This window comes from Pecten maximus, chromosome 7 (genome assembly GCF_902652985.1).
Source record: "Pecten maximus chromosome 7, xPecMax1.1, whole genome shotgun sequence".
Lineage (NCBI taxonomy): Eukaryota > Metazoa > Mollusca > Bivalvia > Pectinida > Pectinidae > Pecten > Pecten maximus.
In genome coordinates this window covers 31,474,662-31,489,093 of record NC_047021.1, presented here as the reverse complement: position 1 = coordinate 31,489,093, position 14,432 = coordinate 31,474,662, and the positions used below count along the sequence as shown (strand labels likewise).

General features: G+C 34.4%; 2 protein-coding genes and 1 long non-coding RNA gene across 5 annotated transcripts; 2 read left to right on the top strand and 1 right to left on the bottom strand.

Annotated features, from left to right (window-relative positions):
* Window positions 1–46: 46 nt before the first annotated feature.
* LOC117330573 (uncharacterized protein DDB_G0284127-like) lies at window positions 47–5,096 on the top strand. The gene is made up of 5 exons (XM_033888985.1): window positions 47–1,878; window positions 2,416–2,642; window positions 2,853–2,936; window positions 3,757–3,833; window positions 4,753–5,096. The coding sequence occupies exons 1-5, from the start codon at window positions 1,308–1,310 to the stop codon at window positions 4,811–4,813; spliced, it is 1,020 nt and encodes a 339-aa protein (XP_033744876.1). The 5' UTR covers window positions 47–1,307; the 3' UTR covers window positions 4,814–5,096.
* A 331-nt stretch (window positions 5,097–5,427) lies between these two features.
* Window positions 5,428–14,360, bottom strand: LOC117330574 (U3 small nucleolar ribonucleoprotein protein IMP4-like). 3 transcript variants are annotated; one of them, XR_004533363.1, is made up of 9 exons: window positions 14,296–14,360; window positions 12,328–12,436; window positions 11,980–12,063; window positions 11,234–11,343; window positions 9,935–10,222; window positions 9,532–9,626; window positions 8,649–8,725; window positions 7,983–8,291; window positions 5,428–7,945 (listed from the first exon to the last, which is right to left on the bottom strand). XR_004533363.1 is itself a non-coding variant. In XM_033888986.1 (8 exons), exons 1-8 carry the CDS (start codon window positions 14,296–14,298, stop codon window positions 8,182–8,184), a joined length of 876 nt encoding a protein of 291 aa, XP_033744877.1. In that variant the 5' UTR covers window positions 14,299–14,360; the 3' UTR covers window positions 5,428–8,181. The 3 variants fall into 3 exon arrangements, 1 of the variants encoding a protein (XP_033744877.1); XR_004533362.1 differs by having other exon boundaries at window positions 5,428–7,893; XM_033888986.1 differs by having other exon boundaries at window positions 5,428–8,291.
* LOC117330577 lies at window positions 12,972–13,730 on the top strand. Its single transcript, XR_004533364.1, has 2 exons — window positions 12,972–13,304; window positions 13,674–13,730. It is a non-coding gene; the product is annotated as an uncharacterized LOC117330577 (long non-coding RNA).
* Window positions 14,361–14,432: the final 72 nt, after the last annotated feature.

The following is a 14,432-nucleotide window of genomic DNA, read 5'->3' as shown; positions in this document are numbered from 1 at the left end:
GACGTCTATAATAGGACAACTTGAAGCGTTTAAACGACCCCATTACTGATATTGTGGATGGAGGATTGATGTTGACATTTGTCAGAATAATTGTTGTTAACTCAAACATTCATCTTTTATAATGGTAACAAAGTGTTGCAAAGATGATAATGACCATACACTCAAGTATTGTCGTCCATAGACTGAAATACACTCGGGAGCGGCAAGTATTCTGGTAGAGGTGGTTCGTTTTCGTTTTTACGGTCCAAACGGTTGGACCAGTTGGACCGGTGTTGTTCGTTTATGAAATAGAGACGGATCTGATGATTTTATATTGTTTTCAGACGCGCCTTGAAAAAGACTTCCAATGCCCGTATTAACATTTTCAGGCCAGTCAAGATGTATGTTCGAAATAGTACATTGGAAAAATGACGAACCGGTTTGTTCGGATAAACGAACAGGCCCCTGTTCTTGAATATTGTCTACTGATAACGTGCCCTCCACCCCCTCACTATGATATCCAAAGAAAAAAACCCGAAATGTGTTGCTGTCTTTGTTAATAGGCTTAATGTGAATGCCATATCACCAGTTCTTCTTTCTATTTTCTACAGTCATATTCACACCGGCAAGAACATTCTAAAAATAGTATTAGGTCTTGATCTGATTTTTTACATGTATGCATTTATCAAGTCATGACAAGGAAATATTTAACAGACGTGTAAAGTATCTACCCACCTTATACCAGTAACTATATCAATATATCTTTGCTATGATTGCAATTAAATAAGTCCATGAGTTATTGCTGCAAAATCCCTTCTGTATATAATTTATATTGCTTTAAACAGAGTCGTGTAAATATATCAGGTATATCTGATACATGTCTGCTTTAAAATAAATTGTGATATATATTAACTCAGATTCAATTTGTAATAAACATAAAAAGTGTAAGTTGTAATAGATTAAGGATCATGTTATCTGACTAGACAATTTTCAATGATAATCATATGTTGTATTAAATGTGGGACGATTCATTAAAGTGTTGCAGATTTTTAACAATACAATTTCTCTTTGTATTGTTTGAAATAATGTGAAAAACATATTCTGTTTGTTTTTTGACATGTTAGTAGAAACATGGTTTGTTTTGTCTGGTTATGTTTTGCTAATTGAAAAAAAAAAAACCAGATTTTAACAAATCATTCTTTTCTTTTTATTTTAAAGGATAAACTTGAAAAAAGAGTGTAAGAAAAGGAAATCATATACAAAGTAAAGAAAGACTGCAGACGAATAGTGCTTAGATATAGACTGAGTAACAGAGAGGAAACACCAAAATGGCGGACATCACCGGTACCAATGATAATGATCTGGTAGGAAATTCAAATCTAACCAGTTCTATGGATTCACTCTCGTGTGATCAAACGAAGAGTGGAGGAGAGGAGGAAGATCGGAGAAAAGACCGACATAGTACAAGTTCTGATGTGACCCTGGAGGGAGGGAGTAACAGTGAAAGTGTCAGCACACTGGAGCTATGTGATAGTGGTGACCAGCCTGACAAACACTCTGGTGACTCGGAATCTAATGTTGCCCGACCCGATAGCCTGTGTTTACCAAGGCCACTGCAGCAGTATGAGCGGAAGAGAAGTAAAAGTGATGGACAAAATCAACTGGCCTCCTATATTAATAACAGTACCAATGTAATAACAGAGTGGAGAAGTTGTAGGTCAGCAAGTACAACAGAGGAAATTACGGGGAAAAAAGATCCGGAATTCGAAAATATCGAAGAGACATTGCTTTCTAAGAGTATGCCACAAGGAACCATAGTAAGAAAAGGAGAAATGATTGAGTTTATTGCTGATGATTTACAAGAGAAAATAAGGAGGAGTAGTCCCTTAACCAAGACAGGTCAGTAACGATGACAAGTGATCTTTGACCTTAGTGACCTCAACTTTTTGGCATAAAATTAAAAACTTAACCTAAACCTTTGACCCTGGCAGTGACATTGAGCATTAGTCAGATGTCTTATTGTTGGATTAAGACTTTGCTTCATGATATAAAAAAAAATATTTACCAAAATTGACAGAATATTTAACAGATTTGTAGTAACAAAGGCCTTGAGATAAAGGCCACAATGACCTAATTAGTGCCCTATACAGTCTTCATTTAAAGAGGTCAGGGGGACAGTGACCTAGTTTTAGTGCTTTGCATGAATTTGAAATTTCATCAAGGTATTTTGTAAAGTTAATTTAATAATAGTCTATGGTGAAGATGTTAAATCCCAATCAAAGTTTTGATAATTAAAAATCCTCACATAAGACAAAGGTCTGGTGTCCAAGGCGACCACATTCAGAAGAGAAGATTGGAGAAAAAGTAGTCGATCTAGTAGAACATTCAAAAGGGAAACATAAAACCTTGGAACGTTTGACATATAATGTGTTGTAGATTCCAGTGGTTTGAGTAGTAGAACCTCCAGCCTTAGAAGTATATCCAGTGTCAACAGCATGTCCAGTTCCTCGTCTGCCATGGCCACAAGCAGTCTAATGCAACAAAGCCCTGATGACATTCCTCCAATCGATGCCAGCGCTATAATGGAGCTGGAGGCACATGCCAGACGAGTGGCTGATAGTGTGGATCTCATGATGGGCAACCTCAGGTCTAACTTACACAAGGTAGGATTTAGTAAGGTTTTTTTTCTTCATATAATTCATTTTCAAACCAAATTACCATATTAGTAACTGTCAGAATCAAGTATATTTTAACCATAATATGTTTGGTCCTTTTTTTTATTTGATGATCTGTTGTACTAATTTCATGAATATGTTGTTGCACAACTCAAGCTCCTTTCAATATTAAAAATTAGTTATTTTTGTTTGATATAGATGTCTGCCATAACCGTAGGCTGTCTGGATGCATATAAGACCTCGGTTGATGTTACCTGTGATTCTGTAGACAGCAGTATTAAGGTAAATGACAAGATAAACCTGAAATCTGATACTTCATCTATAATAATGCATAAAATATTCATATTATACAATGGTTGTACAGATGAGGTTACTGAATACATTCAACTGTATATACCTGGTAACTAATTTATAACTGAAGAATAAACTCAAAAAGAGTCTTTATTTGTTTCTGTTTTAATTATACCCCCGCAACGAAGTAAGGGGGGTATACTGGAATCAGGTTGTCTGTCTGTAGACACATTTTGTCCGGACAACTCCTCCTAAACCGATGAGCCGATTCCAATGAAACTTCACACAAATATTAATGATCATGTGTAGATGTGCATGCCACTTTCTTTTTCTCAAAATTATGGTTGCTATGGCAACTGGTCACTGAATCTTCTTTATTGTGAACAACACATATTTCAGACAATCTGAATTTCAGAAATATCAGCATGCACGGGTTATCTTAGTTAGCCTCTAATCAACAGTTCCAATTCACAATTGCCTCATGCAGATTGCGGGGGTATTTCAAACAAAACTCTCCGTATAGTTGGGAGATAGATTTGTATAAGTATTTTGCAGATATCATTTTATTATTGGTGAATTAAGGATGTTTCTTGATACAAAACAAAATATTGTTTACAGACTTGATCGCAGATATGAAAACCATTACAGTACAATAAAATATGTTCATTTTAGTTTTAAAGGTAAATATTGATATGGAAATGAAGTAAGATTTCATACATCTTTATATAGAAGTATGATTGTTTAATACATGTAACTGATTTAATTATAATTATAGCTGTCTGATTTACCCTACCTTCATTTCTTCCTGCAGGCAATGTATGCCCTGATGGCCAAGTGTGAGGAGCTGAATAACAACATGGGGCCTGTGTACCGACTAGGGGACCAAATGTATCCTTATCCATCTTTTATGAGGAAACAGTGCTAGACCGAATACTAAACACTTATGGGGATACAACATGGTCAGGAAATAGGGAACTGATTGTCATGAACATTTTCACAAGTGATCTTTGAGCCACCATTTGCTTTTTTGTAAAAAGAAAAATAGCAATGAATGCCTTTCCAAGCTAATTTTCTTGATATCTATAAAATTAAAAGTTATTCAAAAAGCGATTATTTCAACATAAGGATAAAAAAATGCCACAATTATCTGTAGATGTTACAGGGAAAATCCAGTTTTAGTTGAGAAAATTTTCCTCAAGTAAAATTTACTTTTGGGATTTTTTTTATTCACCAAAATATTTTATTATAGAAGAAAAAAAACATAACCTTAGCATGGAAATGAAAATAATAAACATATTATTGCAGTTTTTCTTTTGATCATGTAAAAGTGAGTTATCTCCCCTATATATACCTTATCACATTGATCTGTTGTTTTCCAGGTCACATTGCCTCCTGACTAAATCTAATATATATTAGTGCTCACAGGGGGCTCTTACAAGTTGTACTCGAATGAAGGTCTGACATTTGACTGGAAATCTATTTCTTGCAAGATAGCATTTTATGAGTGTTTCATATCTCATTAAAACATTTAATGAGTGTTTCATATCTCGTTAAAACAAAGTAGGAACTTTATATAAGCTACAAGTGGAAAAATTCTAAATGGCACTACTGTAGTAAGTGCTGGGTTTAACCACTATTCATTGACAAAATATTAGGATTGTCTATGTACCTGATCATGAGAATATAGATGTAGTGGATTGAACATTTTAGTAAGTGATCATGACGATGGTACTTATTATCATGATGCACAGTAAATTTTCAAGTCTGAATATAAATGATTTGTATTTTCCTTGACGGTTTATATCAGTAAGGAAATCAAGAGGCTACTGGATAGGTTTGAGTCCCAGCTGACAGACAACACATCCTGACGTCACTTCCCACTTTAGGAAACAAATGGTCTTCTCTCACAACCCATGTGTCAGACAGTAGAAGTGTCCTGAAGAGAATTCAGACAGTGATGATGGCCCACCAATTATGTGCAATATCTACATTTATTCCATACTGACAATTTGTGTTGTAGTCATATGTCAATTTTCTTTTTCAAATTGGATAGTCAATTTTCTATATTTACATGCATTTGCTCCGCATTTCCCCATTGACACAATGCTAAGAGCCAGTTGCCACCATACGCCTATAACACCCAGTGCATCAGGCTATAACACCCAGTGGGTCATGTGACATTAAAAAAGGCGGGTTTTATTTTTTTTGGTTCAGTTTTTTTCAAAGTTGACGGAAATGGTAAGACAATGTAAATATAAGTATTGAACAGTGGTTTTAATGTTGCTATAGTCGATATGCCATATCGACAATAACAACATTAAAACCGCTGTTCATTGCTTAAATGTTATGTGATTTTTTCAATATTTGTTGAAAAGATACTGCTTTAAACCAGGTAAATTTTTGTAGTAATACACAAAATGAAACCTACTCAGTTTTACATATTTAGGGAATACATGTATCTATTAACATCTACATTTAAAAAAAAAAAAATTGTTGAAAATGAACCTCAAAAAAACATACCTGTGCACTATACACAAATATTTACGGTATGTGTTTATAACTGACCTTGACCACTTAAAACAAGGATTTTTCCACCGGTGATTAAAATCTGAATCTGCTATGTGGATCAGGATTTCTATTGTGGTGTCACAAATAATTAGTGTAAGGATTGTAACAAGATAGATTAAATCAGAATTGATTGCATCACACTTCTATTGAAGTGATTTTTGCTGTGTGACCATAAAGGTAGGCCCAACATACACTTCTCTCCTAGGGAGTATAAACATATGGTTAAGAATCAGCCTCTTACTAATTACATGTAGTAAATGCGAGATAAGACAGAGGGGAAGATACTTACGTTGACAAACATGAGGCATTATTCGAGTTTTAAGCAGCTTAAGAATCTTGCCTCTTATGGTTTGCCAAAATTATTTCTCCAATAACCTGTTGTCTATCTTATGCATGTAATATTGATATGACAGTACACAATAGAAATCACTTCTCATGTGACATCATTGTACTCTTGACAAAAATGTCAACATTCCTATCCTAGTCATAGCTAAGTCGGTAGTAAGCAAGTATGTATATAGTCCTAAGGTGCACATGCTTCATAGCTACTAGAACTGATTAACATTGAGTCAATCCACAAGGATTTGTCACAAATTCGTAACCCTGGTAACCCATGGTCGATATACATAGATACAATTATGGATTATGAGTTAGGAATTGGTATCAAGTCCTTGTGAGTCAATCTATCATTTTAACAAGGTGATCAGTCATACACTAGTGCATATTTATCACAAGCTTCTTGATGTGATGACATATGTTTTAAGGTGTTACTATAAAGTGCAAGGACGTACAAATTTTAATATGGAGTGAGATCATTGGTACAAAGCTTGAGCATCAGAGCGAGTTCACCACCTGAAATCTACATCGAGTATCTATACCTCACATGAGAATTAGGAGGCGAATTCACCAGCTGGAATTGATATTGTGATGAATGTATACCGGCATTCAATTTTAACAAAAAATATTGCAATATTTCAATAGACATAGTTTAAATTAGATTTTGTATTGTAATAGAAAGCATTGAAATTGTCATTATTATAAAACATATTTGACTCCAAGAAAGAAAAGTTACCCCCTACAGTAAACTTGAAACCAAATATTAGAACCGAGATGCCTTTTAACACTTGCACCAAAAACTTATACAAACAATCGGAAACTAATGCAGAGACCGACGCAAGGGTGACAACATAAGCTCCTCCTCTCTTCGAGAGGCGAGCTAATAATACTGGATTTACTTATTCCTGTACTGTCAAGTATCAAGATGTTTTCGGATTTTCTTAAATATCTTCTTATTAACAGTTACCTAAAGGCATCACAGCACCTCATTATATATTGATTAAATATCTCTAGGCCATTGACGGTGATATACTGGTGATGATATTAGGTTCTCGATGTATTGTAAAGTATAATATAAAAGTTCTACATTCCAAGCAGTTAAGAAACCACAACAATCATCTCTAAGTTTTTAATATCATTTTTATTTGAATTGTCTTGTATAAAATGCTAAAAAGTTAAAACATTTAAACAATATACAACATGTAATATTGTAATGTTTATCAGAATTTGTTAATATGCTTTCTACATAATTGTCACAATGATTGATTTTGTAATGATGAAGTAAAATAAATTTTCAAATAACAATAACCTAATGGGATATTTGTTTCATTAGCCATCTTCCATACACAGACATTATTGTATTTATCCTCAAATAAGCCCCCCTCCCCTAGTATAAAACTTTACTGTTAAAGTTTGTTAGTTTTTGGGAGGGCGTATTTGTGAACCACTTTGATCTATCAATTGTTTTAAAACTGATGATTCTGCAAAAAGGAAGAAAGGGGGCATATTTGCAGATAAATAAGTTAATAGAAATCATGTTTTTATTTACTTAGTGGAATTACTGGCATTAGTGCATAGGTATTTTTCTGCAATGCCACAGTTATGCCTTCCTCATTTATATGTTTGATATGGTACATGTGTAAAATTGTTAGGATTTTCCTTCCCTTCATCAACAATCTGTGTTTCACGTATCATGTGACATTCCGAACAATGTAACAGAGATAGCTTATCTTAACTCTCGCCAATTCTGTAAACAGACGTTACTTGATGTTCTGATCATGTTGTGATCCTAAATGTTTACCATTGCAGTGGTAAAATACTATCAGGGAGACAAGTCCTCTGATACTGTAATAATAGGGTGTCCCATATATATATATACCTTACCCACCTCCTGGGATAATGTTGATATTCCAGGATAAGTAGGATAGTGTTCCACTCAATAAGGAGGTCTCTAGATAATGTGAGAAATTCAATGTTACCCAGGACAATATACAGCTGTCTCTCCATCATTGAGTGTCCTAACATATAGAATACTCCGAGTGTCCTAACATATAGAATACTCTGAGTGTCCTAACATATAGAATACTCCGAGTGTCCTAACATATAGAATACTCCAAGGGCAATTTCCCAGTCCATGATTGTGTCCTAGGATAAGGATATCCTGGAGGAGAAATCTTCATCATTGTGTCCCCCGACAACTGGATACACATAATCAATAATCCAAAGGTGATGATATAATCCAGGAGAAATCTCAGTTACTGAGTGTGTTTGAGGAAATCTGATGTTCAGAGCCCTAGAACAATGCTGTTTTCCGAGGATAATGTTTTTATGTTCAGTTAGAGAGGAACTTGCGTTTCTTGGCTGTGTTCATGTATGGTCTATACACCCATTCTACATCGGCTGTGTCTGCGTTGTCAAGGGTACCTAGCTGAATCTGGTACACTGGAATGTAAATAAAACAATTATACTAGAATCTGTATAATGCCATATATTGATAGCATGTACTGGTGATTTTGACAATCTCAGCATGGAATATTTACTAATTTATCATGACAAACTGAATTTTATACTACCTAATACGTAATTACAACATCATCAAGAAATGACAAAGGTCAACAGTTACTGTACAAAATACTTGTTCACATCGTTGTAAAATAAACATGAAAATAATTAAAGCTAAATATCCACTTAATATTACAACTGTGAATTAGGCATGAATGTACTTGAGTAAAAAATTCATACCGTTACATGAAACATTTCAGAATCACACATGACGGTAAACCTAAATGAATATCTTACATTTCATTTCAAATCGTGGCCCAACTTCTGAAAGTTCTATGTTCCTGCCTCCATCTGTTTTCTTGTATATATGATGTCTGAAAAGTTATAGGAATGACGGAATGTAAGAAGAACTGTTACACTATCAATAAACTCATCCAGGTACAGGTATGGAAGAAAACAGACCATATAAGGTAAACCTTTGGTCAGTTCCAACAAAATTAAATAAATATTGATGAATTTTATACATTATCATGCATCAAAAAATATGTGTGAGTTTGCACTATCTGAGTCCATATTGGCAGAGTTGGCAAAAATCTCTGCAAAGTGTAAATCTATTCAATGTAAACCTGACATGTACATCAAATATCAAATATGGTTATAATCCAATCACCTGTACATGTTGACCAAATTTGGTTATAATCCAATCACCTGTACATGTAGACCAAATTTGGTCAAAATCCAATCACCTGTACATGTTGACCAAATTTGGTCATAATCCAATCACCTGTACATGTTGACCAAATTTGGTTATAATCCAATCACATGTACATGTTGACCAAATTTGGTTATAATCCAATCACATGTACATGTAGACCAAATTTGGATATAATCCAATCACATGTACATGTTGACCAAATTTGGTTATAATCCAATCACATGTACATGTAGACTCGCCCAAAGTACTTTTAGAAAAAACACATAAAATGTACAATCTCACCAAAACATGTACACAGTACATCTAAGCCACTTAATATGGAACAGGTAATATGTGGTCATTTGAGTTTTAAAGACATAATCCACTCATTTTGTTGAATCGCCCACTGAAGGTTAAGTAAGCACCTTAACCAAGTGTTTTATTCTGAAGCAGAAAACAAGTTAACATTTTCAGAGCAAGTCATACCTAAATGAGATGTGGTCATCGTCATTTGCAAATGTGATAATTCGCTTACTTTCTTCTTTTGGAACAGGAAATAAATATTTCAGAATATCTCTGACCTGGAAATAAAATACAAGATTTTTAATGTACTCCCTAAATTTTGTGAAGAGTCATTACCATTCATGTACATTTTTTGTATCTTTCATTTTCAAAGCATATAATAAGATGACTATACAGTAATTGAAACTATCTCATGATCACAGAAAAACAAACAAAATTCATATTCATAGATTTAACATGGAATTTGGAGGATTTCTAACAAATTTGACACCATAGAATTAGCTTTATCAAAGGTGGAATCATTCCACATCATCAATAACAATCATTAACAGAGGAACATTGACTGCCGATTACGTAGATTACTTGCCCTGTTTCCTAGTTTAGAAGACAAATCGTGGAAAATGAGATGTGGATATGCTTCTGACATGGTGCCTACGTCTGGAATGTCGTGTCGCATTACAACGTTGGACAGAGTGAAGGAGGCTGTGGGGCCGTGAGGTAGGTGACACACAATCAGACCATCTGGAACACCTCTGTGTTCATGCACCATGAGCAAATCTGTCACTTGGTTGGCACGACAGGCATCCATGAGCTGTTTTGTCTCATAATTACCTCTGTTGATTCTCTGACTGTTAGGGAATATCAGTTTGATCTCCTGTTAAAACAGATCACATACTTATTGATATATAAGATTGATTGTTCATCTTGCTTAACTGCCAACTTGGTCCCAATATATTAATTTTTATGCTACCTTCTTTAATCTGGACACTTGTATAAAACAGATATTTAATTATGTAGCCATCACATACATGAATTTTATCTGCAATCCAGTAAAAGGCAACTTTCAATGAAGAGAGCTGAGGTTGGTTGTACTACATATGGTAGGTGTGGGTATATTAATTCAAGAATAAGCTAGAGCAGAGCATTGAACTAAATCATCACTTTGGTCTTATGACAAAACACAGCAAAGCCAATACGGCCAAGAACAAAATGTAATGCTCAAGATTTATTTAAGTATCTACAATTACATCCCACATTCCTTCCTTATATATGAACTCAATTACAGGGCATGGAACAATTACACCGAATGTCACTGCCTAGTGATAATAATTATCTCATTGTTCAGGAAATATTGCCATGGGTATCAACTACATGTAGCATGCCAATAATGGCACATTATCACGACCCTGGATCTCTTGGTTAGAAGAAGTCTTTCAAAGATTTGAACATAATTGAGCCCTGTGACTTTGAAAGTAAGTCCAGGTCATTTATGAAAGTAAATCAAGGTCATTTACATGAACAAACTTGGTAGCCTTTATTCCAGAATACTGGTCCAATATCATTGCCTCTTGGTTAATAAAAAGAAGTTGTTTAAAGATTCAAAAATATTCCAAATGACCCTGTGACCTTGAAAGTAGGTCAATGCAATTCATCTGAACAAACTAGGTAGCCATTCATAATTTCATACCAGCATGACACTGACCCAATATCATGACCCTGTGGTCTAAGTAATTGAAAAGTTGTTTAAAAGGAAAAGTTGACACTGGACAGCAGACCTTCAAACCAAATATTTCATCTGCTCCAGACTAGAACTATCACAACAGTCAGACATATAATATGTATAGTGAAATTGTCCAAGACAAGACTGTAAATATTATTTGATTACCTTTGCAAACTGTTTGAGTTTTGAACTTGGATCTCTTGATGTTGTGACAACAATTTTGGGATCCTCCACACCAGCCCATTTGTACTCATCATCTACCCTGCTAGTTTTTCCTAAAAACACAAAATACATACAATTTTCAGCACACTGTTTCACATAAAGCTGTATACATGTGTACTTGCTTTTTTTAACATCTAGGCTATAACAAGAGTCAGGGGAGATAATTCCATTTTGTTTTCACAACTGGTATTTTACTTTTCTCTTTTACTACAAATGTCAGGGGAGATAATTTGAGTTTGTTTGTATATCAAACTTGAATTTTAATTTTTCTTTTCTTTTACATTTTGACTTACTTCACCAATAACAACATCATTAAACCACAGGGGCCTTGACACGTTCTCATGGCCCAAAATAAAAAAAATAACCCCAGGGTCCAACATCAAGATCAATAATAAGTGATCCAGGAGTCAGATCCTGAGGTTAATTTTTCATTCTAGACCATAATAACATGTCAAGCCCCTGTGCACCAAACAAAATCAATCGGTATTATTGGGAGTATTTCTTTTACTGCATTTCGCATGGTTCAACACAGACAATGTAAGCTGTTCCACAGTCAATCCTTGTGAAATAGAGATGGAAAGTAATCAGATGTGTTTTTTTCTAGCAACCCTTGAAAATAATAATTTTAAAGATTATCTCTGAAAATGTTAATTTACATAAACAAACTGCACTATCATCTATCAACCAACCATCTGCTCCTGGTCCTTCCCAGGCCAAAGTCTTCTGGAGGGTTACAGCATCCGCCCTCAAGTCAGTTGGTATAGGATCACCACCTGAAAAAGTCATACAAATTCATATAAATTACCATATTATTGACTTTTTATAAAAAAAATTATATAATAAATTGCCATATTTTAAAAACTTCTATATCTGTTCATACTGTATACAAATATATAAATAACTTAAATGTGTGACAGTGAGTGTATAAGTTTAATTTGTCCTATTAGTACATATATTTATTTAGCCATGGATTACAATACAAACAGAATTTAACATGATTAAACAGCTGTTTACATATTACGACTGTATTTAGTTACTTTCTAGTGCTGCCTTCAATCGCTGTTTTTTATCCTGTATGCTTCTGTCCCGTTGTTCCTCTGACTTTTTGTAGATGAACTCTCTCCGCAGCCTAGCTTGTCTTCTCAGCTGTGGTTAATGAATATTAGAAATAAAAATCAAAGAAATGGTACTATATACATGTACATACATTCCTTAATTAACCTCTGAATGACCAAGGGAAACAAGTGAATATACAATACATGAACACATGAGGAACACTTGTATGTGTTTACCCATGCATTAACGCTCATATACACCATGTTTCTACAGCAAGTCAAAGTAACTGCTACTTGAATGCATGATCTACAGTTGTATGCCCAACCTGATAGATATGTATGTGGTTATGTCAGTTAATTGACACATCTTACTATTTTTTTAACAGACAAATTGTGTTACGGTAGATAATATTTGTGTTGAGATATGACTTAACTGCCTTTTCTGTTCATGTTCATTCTACGACATCTTCAAATTAAATCCCCTTCAAAACGTATTTACAATATATAATGTTGTAGCAGAAAGGCATTTGACACTTTTTAAATGCTTATCCTCTACAACAGTAGTTATACATGTATTTACAAAAACTTGCTTGTTGAGCCAATGGATTCCACAGGCATCTATATGTCACGGTGGTCAAACTTTAATAGTCTGACCAACACCTGTACATGTAAAGTGTGTATAGATACTTGCGCTGTGTATCGTGTATAATGTTTGTACAAGTCCCTGTGTCATATAATGTCCTATGTACCTGTGTATATAGTTGTTATGGTGACGTATGAGAGGTGAGCGCAAGGATTGGTTGAGTGTGTCACTTTGACCCTGCATGACCCTATACCCGTGCACGTGGAAAACCTTACCTGGGCCTTGCCCAGGTGAGTGCAGCCACAACGGCTATAGACCCCACACAAGCCACACGTCCGGTATAAGCCTGTGTGCTTTATGGCCACAGTGCTTCTAGGTAAGTTTATTTAATTTAAAATAATAATATAAATACATATTTAATGTATTTTAGCTATTTGATATATAAAATACATTTAACTAATATATTTGCATTTTAAATATCTTGCCCTTAATATGTTAAAATATTTAACATATGACATACACGTGGTCGGGCTCCATAGGGTCAAAGGCACTCAAAGCTATTGTAAAAATAATGTATTATAATTGTTTATTGTAAAAGTGTAACTATGGAATAAAATAGAATATAATATAAACATATAAAATATACCTAAATGAATATTTAATGCGTTAAGTATTAAATAATGTAATTGTCGGCATCGTTTACACGTGTCCGTATGTATTTTAGGTATTGTTCTTTTTATTTCAGGTCACTGTCTCCGTGTGTGTCTGTTTTTATGTCCAATAAACTGTTTTAAATGTTAAACATCGTTGGTGCATAATTTAAGAAGATAATCCACATATTTATAATACTCGTGTGACATATATACAGGCTTATATATGGTAAAAAATTTATCCAGAATTAGCTATAGGTAGACTGATTCTGGCCTTTATTATATAAGACCACAGGTACTAGTTTGCCTTTTCTGTCATTTGAATTGACAGACGAGGTTAGTACCTGTGATTCAACCATGCATGTCCCTATGTGGTCGTTAGAAGGATATACATCACAGGGGTTTGTGACGATTGCATAATAATCAACCAAAAAAAAGTGTCGAGATCAACATCAACATAATACATTATCAAAATAAACATAATCACATAATAATATTTGTATTATATGTTTATATTGATCTCGGCTCTATTTTGGGTTATTATCATTAAAACATTCATCATTTAGACCATTACAAAATCCTTTGTGTGCAGTGTTATAGTGCGGCTCCGACAGGCCTATCCATATAAAACACACCCGGTCAACATGAGGAAATAAAGAAAGTATCCCTGTCTGTCTACGGAGTTGTGAATGCATAAAACACTCCTATTAAACTCACCATCTTGATTTAGCCATGCGACTCACACACGTGTGCTCGCTTTCATGTGTTTACGTATGTTGTGAGCACAATCATGTAAACGCTTAAAGTTAGCGTATTGCAGACTGCACAGTCGAAGCATGTACATGACGTCGACT